The 12,959-nt window shown below is 45.7% G+C and overlaps 1 protein-coding gene across 1 annotated transcript; it reads left to right on the forward strand.

The window, feature by feature from the left end:
* The first annotated feature begins 1,208 nt into the window (after nt 1-1,208).
* lonrf2 (LON peptidase N-terminal domain and ring finger 2) lies at nt 1,209-12,714 on the forward strand. The gene is made up of 13 exons (XM_048235122.1): nt 1,209-2,998; nt 6,593-6,711; nt 7,036-7,158; nt 7,586-7,735; nt 8,175-8,388; nt 8,902-9,004; nt 9,137-9,251; nt 9,495-9,616; nt 9,734-9,892; nt 9,987-10,149; nt 10,285-10,434; nt 10,713-10,911; nt 11,179-12,714. The coding sequence occupies exons 1-12, from the start codon at nt 2,215-2,217 to the stop codon at nt 10,869-10,871; spliced, it is 2,361 nt and encodes a 786-aa protein (XP_048091079.1). The 5' UTR covers nt 1,209-2,214; the 3' UTR covers nt 10,872-10,911; nt 11,179-12,714.
* The last annotated feature ends 245 nt before the right edge of the window (nt 12,715-12,959 follow it).

The raw sequence follows: 12,959 nt of genomic DNA on the forward strand, positions 1-12,959 counted from the left end.
AAGTCGTGCATGGATGTGATGTCTCCGTCCTGCAGGCGGTAGCCAGAACGCTCTCAACTCCGCTGCCATGTGTGAATAAACAAACGTCCCCACCATGTCCCCGGTATAACGTTATTGTCGGGTCCTTAGGAGGTATTTGAAATGACCAAATGCAAATGTCATCTGAGGGACCTGACGGTGACGTCCCCAGAAAGTCCTGCACCGGACGTCACGCAATAACCAAACGATAACTTGCTCCGGACGTCAATAGGTCACCGGAACGTCCGCTAGAGAACATGACGTTCGGGACCAATCGGGGACGTCGTGAATGTCGGCATGAGGTCCGGTGGACGTCCCGTGTTTGTCGGGATAGCATATAAACTGCAAAGATGCATTATTCTCTTGAAATAGAAGCAATCACTGATAACATCTAGCTGCACCTTTTGGAAAATATTACATCTGCTCAATTGCCATTTTCAAAAACAAATCTATAGTTTGGGGGTATCTGCATTGCATATAGTATTTGGGATGGCAGTTTTTTAATGGACATGGCACCGGTAATAAACATTATCTATAGACTATATTTATTTTGACGGAGTTATGTAATAAATATATGCATGATTAGATTGTTCATGTTTTGTGTAATACGTAGGCTATTCCAGGTAGTCTACGTGTAATGAACAATCCATTGAATATGACAGAGGTGGAAGATATTAACACAGATGTGATAACAGTGTTTATGATAGGCTAACAACTGAAATTCAACTAAATTACAAAAAGTGAGCGTTTCAAATGACCACATTCTCGATATATGAAATTAACTGCTTAAAAACTGAACAATGGCCTAGTTAATTTCATAACGCCAGTGCTCGTATCTAGCTCGTCTCTATGTAGGCCAATAAATATGTTACATAAAGTAGCCTAACCTCTTACATAAATCTTTGCATAAACAAAGCGTTGCGGTGGGTTTCACTTAATGCATTAGGCTACCATCCACTAGGCTAATAACAAAAAGTCCAAGGGAATTCAAGGGAATTCAAAGTGAAATATAATTCATAGTGTGTAGGCAACTGAACTGTCATAGAATTCATTGACCACCGATTGCATGAGGACTGTGCTCATTCAGTTTCTTCGGTTAGACCCAACTCTGATTATACAACCATTTATGTAGTTATATAAGGTAGATGTTTAATTCACCAATGGCGTTATTCACTGCACGTCACGTGGCGCCTGCGTATCGGGACGGTGATGACGGTGTGAGCAGATTTCGTTAGCCAGCAATGTGTTGTTATGTGTGGTACTAGTGCCTTGCTAACGAATTCATTCGACTTTGAAATCAGGGATACAATATATACGAACAACATTGAATCCGGGATCGTGACATGATGTAGACGAGCTACAGAACACGCCTCGGGACTGCAATGAGTGACTGAAATCAAGAGAAAGGCAACAAGAGTTTTCTTCTTAGGTTAGATAACCGTTAGCTGGCTGGCGCTAAGTTAGGGTTTACGTAAACACCGGCCATTTAGTCGGTAATGTTAATGGTATCGGGTCTTATATAAAAACCGACACATTGAGTGAAGTGGACGTCGAGTGGCCGTTTTTTCGAAAATTAAGGACATTCTTTCTGGAGGAAATGGGGAAGGCAGATAGTGACTGTATTTGAAACGATCGGGCTCACCGGGTGAAGTAGAGCAACGTTACATAGCTACGCGAATGTGTTGCGAAACAAAACTCTAACGTTAGACCTTCAAGAATACCAGTTTGAAGCTAGGGTGTACCAGGATAGGTTAGATAAGTAAGTCAGCCGGCTCAGTAGATATATATTTTCATGATAGTACATATTGAAAGGAAATGTTGGGACTGGTAAAGGATAACGTTTCACAACTACAGAAACTAGGCTATCGTTACCTGAGGACTTCTTGGCGGAGCATCATAGTTACGGAAGCGATTATGGTCTATATTGGTTATGAAACATGTCTAGGGTATTAATCAGCATACAACAGTCACTTTAAGTGGGGCTTCTGTAGCCGTTGTCTGCTCCACTTAATTTTGGCAGTTTGGACAATCTGACTTTTGTAATGTTTAAGGGCAGGGCCTACTTTTGCGGTGGGTTCGTTTTATAATTTTACTGGGACATGGGAGGCGCTCTTCGTGTTAGCAAGAAGCTTGTGTAACACTGCTAGATAGATAGCTGTGTAATTTAACCCACATTTTGCTGCCAATTACACAACGATGGACGCGGGAATACAAAACCACACGGAACATTTCGTTCATGACATATCGAACCCTAACGCACAGGGTTTATGTCCTGAAATGCTTGAGGTTGCAGAGGAAGCTTGTCGGGCTGGAGATTTCGACCTTGCTGTGGAGATCTACAGCTCTCAGCTGGCAGATCTACACCAGCCTGACCGGGGACTGTGTTTACGCAAAGCGGACGCGTTAGCTCGAGCTGGTCGGATAGGGGACGCTTTGGACTCATATCGTGTAGCAGCAAACATTCAGAGGCTTTTGCCTGATGAACTCGGACTTTTGGTTGAAAGTATTGCGCGGACTATTCGCGGAAAGGAGTTGAGCGACCCCAAAACTGAGACCATTGTCAACGGAAGACAAACGTCTCACGACTCAAAAACAAGTGGCAGGTCTAACAACGGGTGCACGGGCGCTGACAGAGATGGATCGGAGGAAGATGAATGTTTGGACTTATTTAGTTGTAAACTTTGCAAGTGTCTGTTATCCGAACCAACTACATTAGAATGTGGCCATACATTTTGCAAGCGGTGCCTGGAAGACACTGAAGCAAAGGAGTGCAGCAGTTGTCATTCCCAAATAAACAAAACACACGGCGAGAATCGTATTCATGGATTTAATGGAGTCAATGTTGTACTCAGCAGTCTTTTGGATAAATGGTTTGAATCGGAAAGCAAATCCAGACGACTTTGGTTGGAAGCAGACGGAATGTGGAAGAAACATGACCTGGCCAACGCATTGGAAAAGTTCAATAAAGCTGTGGAAATAGGTAAGAAACTGGCAAGTAATTTGCATCTCATCCGAGTAACTGGTTTTGCAACGAGACTGATTGACCTACATTTGGCTGTAGTGGTCATATAACGACTACAGGGGTCGCCACTTCAAGTAGGCTGAGCTAGTTAACAACAAGCTATGTAACATGTAATGCAGATGCCCACACTTCCCCTCTTAACCTGAAGACTTTTGCAGTTGCATAACCTTTATGGACTGCACAGTTGTAAACGAAATGCAATGACCAACTTTACATAGAGAAAGCAATGACGCTTTCATGGAGCAATACGGTTTTATAATACTTATATCAGAGTGAAGGGGGTGTTATGAAAGTTAGATTGTTGTGTTTGCGCATGCGTTTACTCCCAAGCAATTTGCCGGTGTGCTCTTGTTCTGATAGTAGCATTTAGGCTTGTAAAACATGAAATGTGTCATCTCTACAATACAGCAAAATATTGAGAGCTAGAACAGACGTGTGTGTTGGTACAGAGCTTTCACACGCTCGAATGTTACCAAACAAACACTCGCGGCCTGCTGGCGTCCGCCACACGTCACCCCAGAGAGACCATCTGCTACTTGAACGTCATCGTGGCTGTATGGGATTGGGGTGAAATGCGTGGGCGCCCTGGCCTCCCAGTGCAGTATCATAGTCAAAGTGGGTTCATTTTGGGGGTCTCTAACTTCATAAGAGGGCATGTGTCTCACCCTATTACGCTCCTGCAGAACTAGGCCAGGTCGCAGACACTCCTCTGAGCTTTTCAGTGCCCTGTTGGAATGCTGTTATGAGCGCAGTAACCTCAATAGAGACATGGTTATGTCAGACGGAAATGCTCATACTGCGGGTGACCTGACAGTAGAAATCAGTCTTAAAGGGATTTATTCGAACTTTTTTTTTTTACGCATAGCACACAGAACACATCAGTGTTAAAACATTGCCGTTGTAGTATTGTCTGAAACATTTGGGTGCTTTGTCTAAGCCATTCTTCTGTAAGTAAGTTAGCAGGGAAGTCACATTTGCTGACAGATTGATTAATCTAGCCTGGGATCCGGCATGCCTGTGCATCTGCTCTGACCTGACCTGGTTTTGCAGGCGGGGTCGCTGGATGCTGACCCGTTTATGTAAGGTAGGGCACTCAGTAGTGCGGGGCGGGGGACAGCAGATCTCTATACTGGGTCGTTACATGACGAGAGAGAACAATAGACACGAGTTGTAATGGTGAGAGACCAACGGGCCTGCTGCTGCTGCTGCTGCTGTGTCATGGTCAGACTTTGGGGACTGAGCACAGTATCAGCGTCCAATGGCAATAACTGTGTTGCTCTGTTCTCTCACTGTGTGTGATAGAGCGTGGGTGGTGCTGTGTGAATGTCCCCTGTGTGCTATAAAAATGGGCCCAGTGGAAATGGTTGTGTGTGTGTGTGTGTCCATCACACAGTGAACAGAGACGTGCTTCTAAACTAAGAATGTGAGCCTAGTCTAAAGCCTGCTCAACACTGGCTATCAGTAAATACAGTTTTTTTGAGAAGTAAAGTTTGCACTTTGTTTTATCATCAGTTATCTTGTCTCACTAGCCACTGGAAGGGTCAGTCATTGCTCATATCCAGATTTTTCCGTGATTCCAGTTTTGGCTCTCAACAAACCCAATGCGAACGTATTTGTATCCTCCACATTGACATGTCAAATTGGCAATGACGTGTGTCCAGAATGAAGAGAATCTACTCTGTGACCGTGCTTTCCCCTGTTGGACTGATAACCCAGGTCAGTGATAAGTGGCAATTTGAGGGTTTTCGTTCAGTCCTACACTGTGGTCCGTCATACCACTGAGGCCATCCTTAAAAATATTTTCGTTTGCCGTAACCCGACCGACCCTGTCAATTTAGAACCGACCCAAATATTTATTTTTTGCCCCCTTTTAGTCCGACCGACTTGCGGTTGTAAACTTTTGCGTTAATACCGACCGATTGTTTTTTACTCTAAACAACCAATACAAATGCAATACAATTTCTTTTAGTAGGCCCACGTATTGTGAATATAAATTGCCTACATGCAAACGTGGCTCACTTTGCGTGGCTCACTTGGCGTCATCTCTACACCATTGGTTTTACGCATGTCACACTATGGCCTACGCTTCGTTTCATTCACACAAACTGATAGCGCTTTTACTTGGCACGAAGTTCTGGAAGAACTGTGGCCAGATCTTTCTCATCCCTTCTCCCCTAGTCTAGCGGTGACCGTGTCGGAGTATTGAAATTGGTTGTGGTCTATTCAGCATTTCTCGAAATATGGGTCCGCAACATGGAGACTGCTGGTTCATGGAGTCGTGGAGTGAAATTAGGCCCGATGCTTCATCTGATAATTTGCTGCGCAGTTGATCAAGAAACCGCGGATCGACGAAAAAAAGAAAACAAACGTTTCTGCTATCGATGTCATTAAACATGGAGCTCTACAATTAAGTGGTGGTATGAGCATTCATTCAATCTTGGCGTCTCTTGCGAGAGAAACTGAAACTAATCGATAGCGTTGGTATCAAAGCTCCGCTTCAACCTGTTAGAAGGCTATTTATTTATTTAACGAAACTTAATAGAACGACGTTGTTTTTTGGAACTTCCTTAGAAACAGAGCAGAGACTGTATATAATATACTGTATAGCATTGAGTATTGTATAGTCAAATTTCAATATAACGTGGCCAAGAGCTATTGTAGCCTTCTTTCTGGGTACATGTAGATGAGCCCTATGACCCAAAAAAGTCTGCCATGACCGGGCCTCAGGTCAAAGAAGTTTGAAAAGGCTGGTCTATATAACCTGCATCAGAATGAGGTTTGCAATGAATTAGCCTGAAGGCGCGGGTTGAAGACCCAGTCAGTTACGATCACGATATGCACATTTGTGTAAATTCATTCCCTACGTAATCACAATGACCAAAATTGAACTTTTTTTTTTTACTTTGAATCTTGAAAAAAAAAATATTGACCTACCTACCGACCCATTTTTAATTTTTTTTTTGGCTGTTACTGCAAACAAAAATATTTTTAAGGATGGCCTGAAGTGATGAAAAATGCTGGCTCATATTGTGTTACCTTTCAGTCTGTAACAGTAGTAGGCACAGGTGTGCCAGAACGTTCCGTGAGGGATGGTCAGGCCTGTGGTGGGATGCGGAGAACGGGGGGGGCTGTTCCACTTCTTTGACCTGGATTTTATGCAAGCAGATTGTCTGCTTATGTGTCTGGCGCCAGATATATAGGGCTGACTTTGGAGCTCTTTATGAGTTTATATTTTATACTTTGGAATAATCCAGAGTATCAGTGAGCTCTGATATTAGTAAATTCCATCACAATTAAAGTTTTTTGAGGTTCCTGAGAGAAGGTCACAGTAGTGCATTTATATAACGTGTTACATCAACACATACTTATATAAGCAAACATTTTTCTATCTGAGTAACACTGAGGGTATGCAGTCTCTCTTTTGGAATGAGTCATAATTTGGGTGTGTATGCCATGGTTGGGCTACAAGTTTAAACTCTGCTTCATAAATTGTCCCCATTTCTTTAGTGGTTTTCAGCACTTTTGACAGAGCCTCTCTTTGCTTCTCCACAGCGCCCTCTATCTGCAGGCTGCTGGGACGGCGCGCTGAATTGCACATGGAAATGAGGAATTTCAGCCAAGCCATCCAGGACGCGGACAGCGTGTGCCGACTGAAACCTCAGTGCCCCAAAGTGAGTATGACCGCCACACACCCTGGAGTGACATATCTGTCTGACTAGCACAAATCTCTGGTCCAGCACCAGACATTCTGGCCCCCTGACCCCCTAACCTACATGCCATGGCCCACTCTGACCTCATTACAGGATACTATACCCTCTTAAAGAGAGTTCCATTATCAGCATCATAGTTGGCCCCACAAGACTTCCTTTTTAACATTCCATATGTTATCTTAATGCAGAGGAAGTAGATTGGGAACCAAATAGAATGTTCAAGCTTTGTTTTTATTGTTGAAAGGGTCTATTCTTATTACATGCTCTCTCTCCATAAATCCCCAGGCCCACTATACAAAGGCGAAGGCTCTGAGTGCAGCTGGAAGGGCAGAGGAGGCACTGCAGCAGTATTTCTACTGCGTGGCCCTTAAGCCAGGCTGGAGCGTGGTCAAGCTCGAAGCACAGAAGGTACTGCACACACACACACACACACACACACACACACACACACACACACACACACACACACACACACACACACACACAGAGTTCTGTCCAATGTAGTAATAAGCATCCAGGTCATTCCTAATGATTGCCCTGAATGGGACTGGAATAAGTTCCTGGGAGACACTGGAAGGTTGTGACTCTTGGTCAGTGCATTTGAAAGACAGGATTCCAATTACCAAGTTAATGATTGAGTCTTGAGACAGGATTCCTATTACCGGGTTAATAGATTGAGTCTTGAGACAGGATTCCTATTACCAAGTTAATGATTGAGTCTTGAGACAGGGTCTGTCAGATAGAAATACTGATAGAAAACTTGATGCCTATGATGTCTGTCTGATGTCTATGCCACATTTCTAACGTGTGTGTGTCTGTTTGTGTTTTAACACAGGTCCTGGGTGAGCTCTTCTCGTCAGTGTTTGAGGAGGATGGTCTCTCTGCCCCGTTGCCCTCAAGGCAGAGTGGACCGTCGTCTCGTCTGAAGCCCTCTTCCCTGGTCAACTCGCTGCCCCCCTCCTTCGGCGCACCGGGATGCTCCAAGGTGAGACCACCCCCACACACTGTCAGTCACTCACACTTACACACACTCACACACCTAGGGATGGGCATCGTTAAGAAATTATCGTTATCGATGCAATTGTCGAGTCGGCTTATCGATACGATTCCTTATCGATTCCTGTACCATTTGCTGAACACTTATAGGATGGCTTTGAGAGTTGTTGGCTTTGAATTTAGACACACCCACCCAAATTTCCACCCACTTCTTTCCTCTCACTCGGTCCTCATGCACCTCCCTTCTCTGACATCATGCACCTCCAGATGTTCTCTCGCATCTACCCGCTCTTCTAAATCCGCAGCCATCACTGCCCAGTGGACCACATTAGCATATGGACACATGCGACGTATTTTCTTAATCAGTAAACTATCTGTAGCCAAGTCTCACACCACCCCTCTCCCCTCCTCTGTTGCCGTGCCTACAGGACGCCAGTGCCAGCATGTCCAAAAGCAGCGGGGGCAGTGAGAGCACCAGCTCTGGCAGCTCCTCTCTGGCCATCCCCAAACCCGATGGCCTGTTTGAGAACCCTAAGAGCCGGACGGCGGTGCTGTCCGCCCTGCCCGTGCCCTCCACACTCAAGAGGAAGGGGTCCGGGGAGCTCAGCCCAGCGCCCCCTTGCAAACTCCATCGGCCCGCAGGTACCTTTTCACTCTCACCTCTCTCTCTTTTTTGAGACATTCTGCTTGTTTTCTTTCCGAGAAGGAGGAGAAGAAGAAGAGGTCACATTTCATCACAGACACAAGTCCTAACTTCACTTCAACTTTAAACGGCTCATCCGTTTACCTGCGGATGTCCAGTGAAGTTAGGACTTATGTCTGTGATGAAATGTGACCTCTTCTTCTCCTTCTTTGCTTTATTGGCGGATTACAACTCTTTGGTGCATACCGCCACCTACTGTACAGGAGTGTGCAAAGGCACTTAACAGACTATCATGGCTAAAGTTTAAAATAAATGTGACCTCTGTTTTACTTAAGCAAGTCATTCCACCATTAATCTCTGTTCCTTTCATCTATGCATTTTACATCATCTGTTCTGCTGGCCTCAATTGTAAAGCACTTTGGGTTGTCTCCTGTGAGTGCCTGTGTTTGTTGCGAATGGTTGGGTTGTTTTTGGAGTGGCCTAACTGATGGCTCGTGTGTCTTTGTTTCCAGATTGTCCCAGTTCGTCAGCAGCCCTGCGCGTGTTTCCAGGTGTGAGGCAGGTGCCTATGGACCTCCTAGACAGTGGAGATTTGGAGTGCTCTCTGTGTATGAGGTAAACTAACACCCCTCCTGTTCTCACACCAGAGCAGAGCTGCTGAAACAGGCTTTCCATGTCTCTGACCTAACTCCTCCTCTCCATCTCTCTCTCTCTCTCTCTCTCTCTCTCTCCATTCCTTCTCTCCAGGCTGTTCTATGAACCGGTCACCACCCCCTGTGGACACACCTTCTGCCTCAAGTGTCTGGAGCGCTGCATGGATCACAATCCCAACTGCCCGCTCTGCAAAGAGAATCTGTCTGAGGTGAGAATACACATACTTATATACACACACACACACACACACTCTGACTCATTCTTACTCCTGAAAGAGACAGAGACACACACACACACATGCATGCAGAACACACGCACACCCTCACACACAGTCTGATTCAGTTATTGAACTCTCTCATACGTACTCACACTTACCCACTGCAGTTGACATATGCCAGCCGTACCATAGCTGTATTGTTAACAGTGGTGTATGTCCTATGTGCACTTGCAGTACTTGGCCAGTAGGGGGTACAGTAAGACCTTCCTAATGGAGGAGGTGCTGCAGCGCTACCTGGCAGAGGAGCTGGCCGAGAGGAAAAAAGTCCATGAAGAGGAGATGAAGGAGCTCTCCAAGTGAGTCTCACATGGATGTCTACACACACACACATTTTTAAAATCTTGAATATAGTGTGTGTTTATTGTGCATGATTAATTGTTGTTCTGATTGTTATTCTGCTTCAATCCTTTCAGCTTGAACCAGGAAGTGCCCATCTTCATCTGCACCATGGCATTTCCCACAATCCCCTGCCCCCTGCACGTGTTCGAGCCGCGCTACCGCCTCATGATCCGACGCTCCATGGAGACTGGCACCAAGCAGTTCGGCATGTGCATTGCAGATGATGTGAAAGGGTAAGGACACACACACACCCATACACTCCTATAGAGAAGGTAATATGACACACCTGCACAGAAGGCTGACCGTGGTTTGATGCTTCGGCTGCAGGTTTGCAGACTACGGCTGCATGCTGGAGGTGAAGGACGTGAAGTTCTTCCCCGACGGGCGCTCGGTGGTGGACACGGTGGGCGCGGCCCGCTTCAAAGTCCTCAGCCACGGACAGAGGGATGGCTACCACACCGCCAAGATCGACTACCTGGAGGACAGGAAGGTACCTACGCCTACAGCTCTTGGGTTGCATAGTGGGGAGTTTGGGAGATGAAGACGTGTTTGTGTGTGTGTGTGTGTGTGTGTGTGTGTGTCCAATCTCAGTCTTCCCTCTGATGGGGATGTTTGTGTGTCTCAGGTGGAGGGTGAGGAGCTGGCGGAGCTGGTGAAGCTGCACGACTCCGTGTACGATCAGGCCACGGCCTGGTTCACGTCCCTCAGAGACAACATGAAGAGTCAGATCCTCAGCCACTTCGGACACCTGCCCGTCAAAGACCCCGATCCACAGGTACACTTTTATTACACATTTATAACCATTGAAACAATTAGCTCATTTATTCTTGTAGTCAGTAATGTGATGGTTTGATGAGGGTTAAAATAAAGAAATGAAAAGCAACATATAGATCTGCACAAATCCATCTGTACAAGTTCATATTGTTGCAACATAGCAATAGAGTATTTATTCAGGGATCTTAAGGTTTGTAGTGAGTACCAGAGCATGTTAACTCCCATTTCCCAGGGCTGGAGACTGACCTGCATTCACCGTTCTCTCTCCTCTGTCTCCAGGGCAACCCCAATGGGCCGGCATGGTGCTGGTGGCTGCTGGCTGTGCTTCCGCTGGAGAACCGGGCCCAGCTCACCATCCTGGCCATGACCTCGCTCAAGGACCGCCTCATCGCTATCCGCAGGGTCCTCATCTTTGTCACACGCAAACGCCCGCGGTAACCTCTGCCCCTCACCCCACTCCACCAACCCCCACCCCGCCCCCCCACCCTCCCCCCCTCTCCTCTCTCGGGCCCTGTCCAGGAGGAGCAGAGAGGATGACCCACGCACTGGCAGGTCTTGAGAATGGAACACTCCGGAACACTCTGACCTCTTCCACAGGTCTGCCACTCCACTTGCTGCTTGTTTTAGACCAAATGAGGGCTCCACAGAACGGATCAGATCAGCCCTGCTCCACGCTCAGAGCAGAGCTTCACAAATGACCCCCTGTCAAACTAGCGCTAATTGTCTGAAGTGTCTCCTTAGGATTCCTGAACTTTGGCATCATCACATCCAGCACGTGGGCAAGTTAGGTTCTCGCAGCGCCTGCTTTCCCTGTAGGAGAATGAAGTTATGGCACCGTAGCAGCTGAAGTGAGCGAAAGAGCCGCACAATATAAACGCTTCCTGTCGTCTGTATCTGAGTGCGGTTCCATCAGTCTAAGCTTAGTAATCTGGCTGTACGCTCATCTTCCTCTTCCTCTTCCTGTCATACGCACACACACTGGTTCGCCCTGTACTGAAGCTCCTGTACCTCACAAAGGGGCGGCTTTTTTACTCTCTGATGGAACAGTTGACCTCTGTGGACGTCTGGTCACCGTGTTCAATGGCAAAGTGGGAGCTCTCAACCTCAAAAGCTCCTGCTCTGCTGTAGTAGTAAACCAGAAGGATCTGTAGCCCTGCCCCAGATATGTTCCCCTGTAACTTAACTTGTACCCGAGCCTGATCATGTGGACACACAAGACCTCGATTTTAGAGTAGCCATTGTTGGACTTGATGAAGCTTCTCCCACGTCATGGCAGCATCTATACAAGTGCACAACGCCCTGGTAGTTCATAGCCAATCGAAACGCTTCCTTTTTCTCCTGAATGACTTCATTCCGTTTCTCTGCAGCTTTAATTGACAGTCTTAAAACATGAAGTGAACTTGTGTTGAAACCACTCATCTGGTTCTGGTTTTGGGATGAGAGGAGCCGTTATTTTTACCTGGTTGGATGGAGACCGCTCCTCTGCACAGTGTACATACCAGAGGAACACTCTGAATGTAATTGGACTTAGTTCTCTGTGGCTCATTGCTTCACACGCATATCTATGCTCTCTGCTAAATGCACATGAGATAGATAAGCTAGAGGGGGCCACCCAACACCCCTGAACACTCCTGTTCTTTACACCTCATTTGGAAAACCAACACTTATCCTTCACACTACAGTAGTCCCTAGAAACTGAGTGGGTTTATACTCGACGCCACTGAGAGAGAAAAAAAAATCAGAGGCCTTAAAGTTATCATGACCTACCTTTTTAACTCGAATAAGTAGCAAACATTCAAGTATGGGGTGACCTAATGTACCTATGTTGTCTCCACCCTTAAGTAAGATTAGTGTAAGTTGAGTGGTTTTGTTAGTGCAGTCTCTCGGTGTATGGACCCTGTGTGCGTCAGAGCTTTGTCAATGCGTGGAAGTCACTTTCTTTTGTGTGTGTGTGTGTGTGATTGATCTAAATCCATGTGTGCTGTAGTTTACGTATATGTCTGTTTTGGTTTGCCAGTTGTTTGTGATTGGATTGATGTACAATTGGAGGCCTTTGCTCTTTTGTTTGTTAAATATTTTTCTACAGTGTACTTATTCTGTTTGTGATTGTGCATGATTTAATCTTCGTGTTCCATCAACCCTCGTGTGTTTAGGGATGGTACACAAGTGTTCATCAACCCTCGTGTGTTTAGGGATGGTACACAAATGCTGCATTTTTTTCATCCAAGTTTGTACATTTAAGATATGATGAAAATAAAGTTATTTTGTATTTGAGATGAAAGCGTTTCACTGGTATGTTTTCTTTGTGCCGTTCTTTTTTAATTGCTAACTTTTTAATTGATTGAACTTTTTAATTGATAACCTGTCCAGGGTCTCTTTTTTTATAGGATGTGGTTAGCTCAGCAGTTGATCATTTATTAAAGTCATCACTATTAGTATATTTCAACTGTCTGGGGATTTTGTACTTTTAAAATGGAACATCTGTGCACCAGCCCCTGAGAAAGACCATTTAGGGCCTACATTTTA

Source organism: Alosa alosa, chromosome 23 (assembly GCF_017589495.1).
Source record: "Alosa alosa isolate M-15738 ecotype Scorff River chromosome 23, AALO_Geno_1.1, whole genome shotgun sequence".
Taxonomy (NCBI): Eukaryota; Metazoa; Chordata; class Actinopteri; order Clupeiformes; family Clupeidae; genus Alosa; species Alosa alosa.

What these genes read in the sequence shown, in the direction of transcription:
- lonrf2 (XM_048235122.1), top strand. Translation starts at nt 2,215, where the DNA reads ATGGACGCGGGAATACAAAACCACACGGAACATTTCGTTCATGACATA. An exon ending in CAAACTCCATCGGCCCGCAG is followed by an intron (nt 8,389 to 8,901) that starts GTACCTTTTCAC and finishes CTTTGTTTCCAG; the next exon opens with ATTGTCCCAGTTCGTCAGCA. An exon ending in ACTACCTGGAGGACAGGAAG is followed by an intron (nt 10,150 to 10,284) that starts GTACCTACGCCT and finishes TGTGTGTCTCAG; the next exon opens with GTGGAGGGTGAGGAGCTGGC.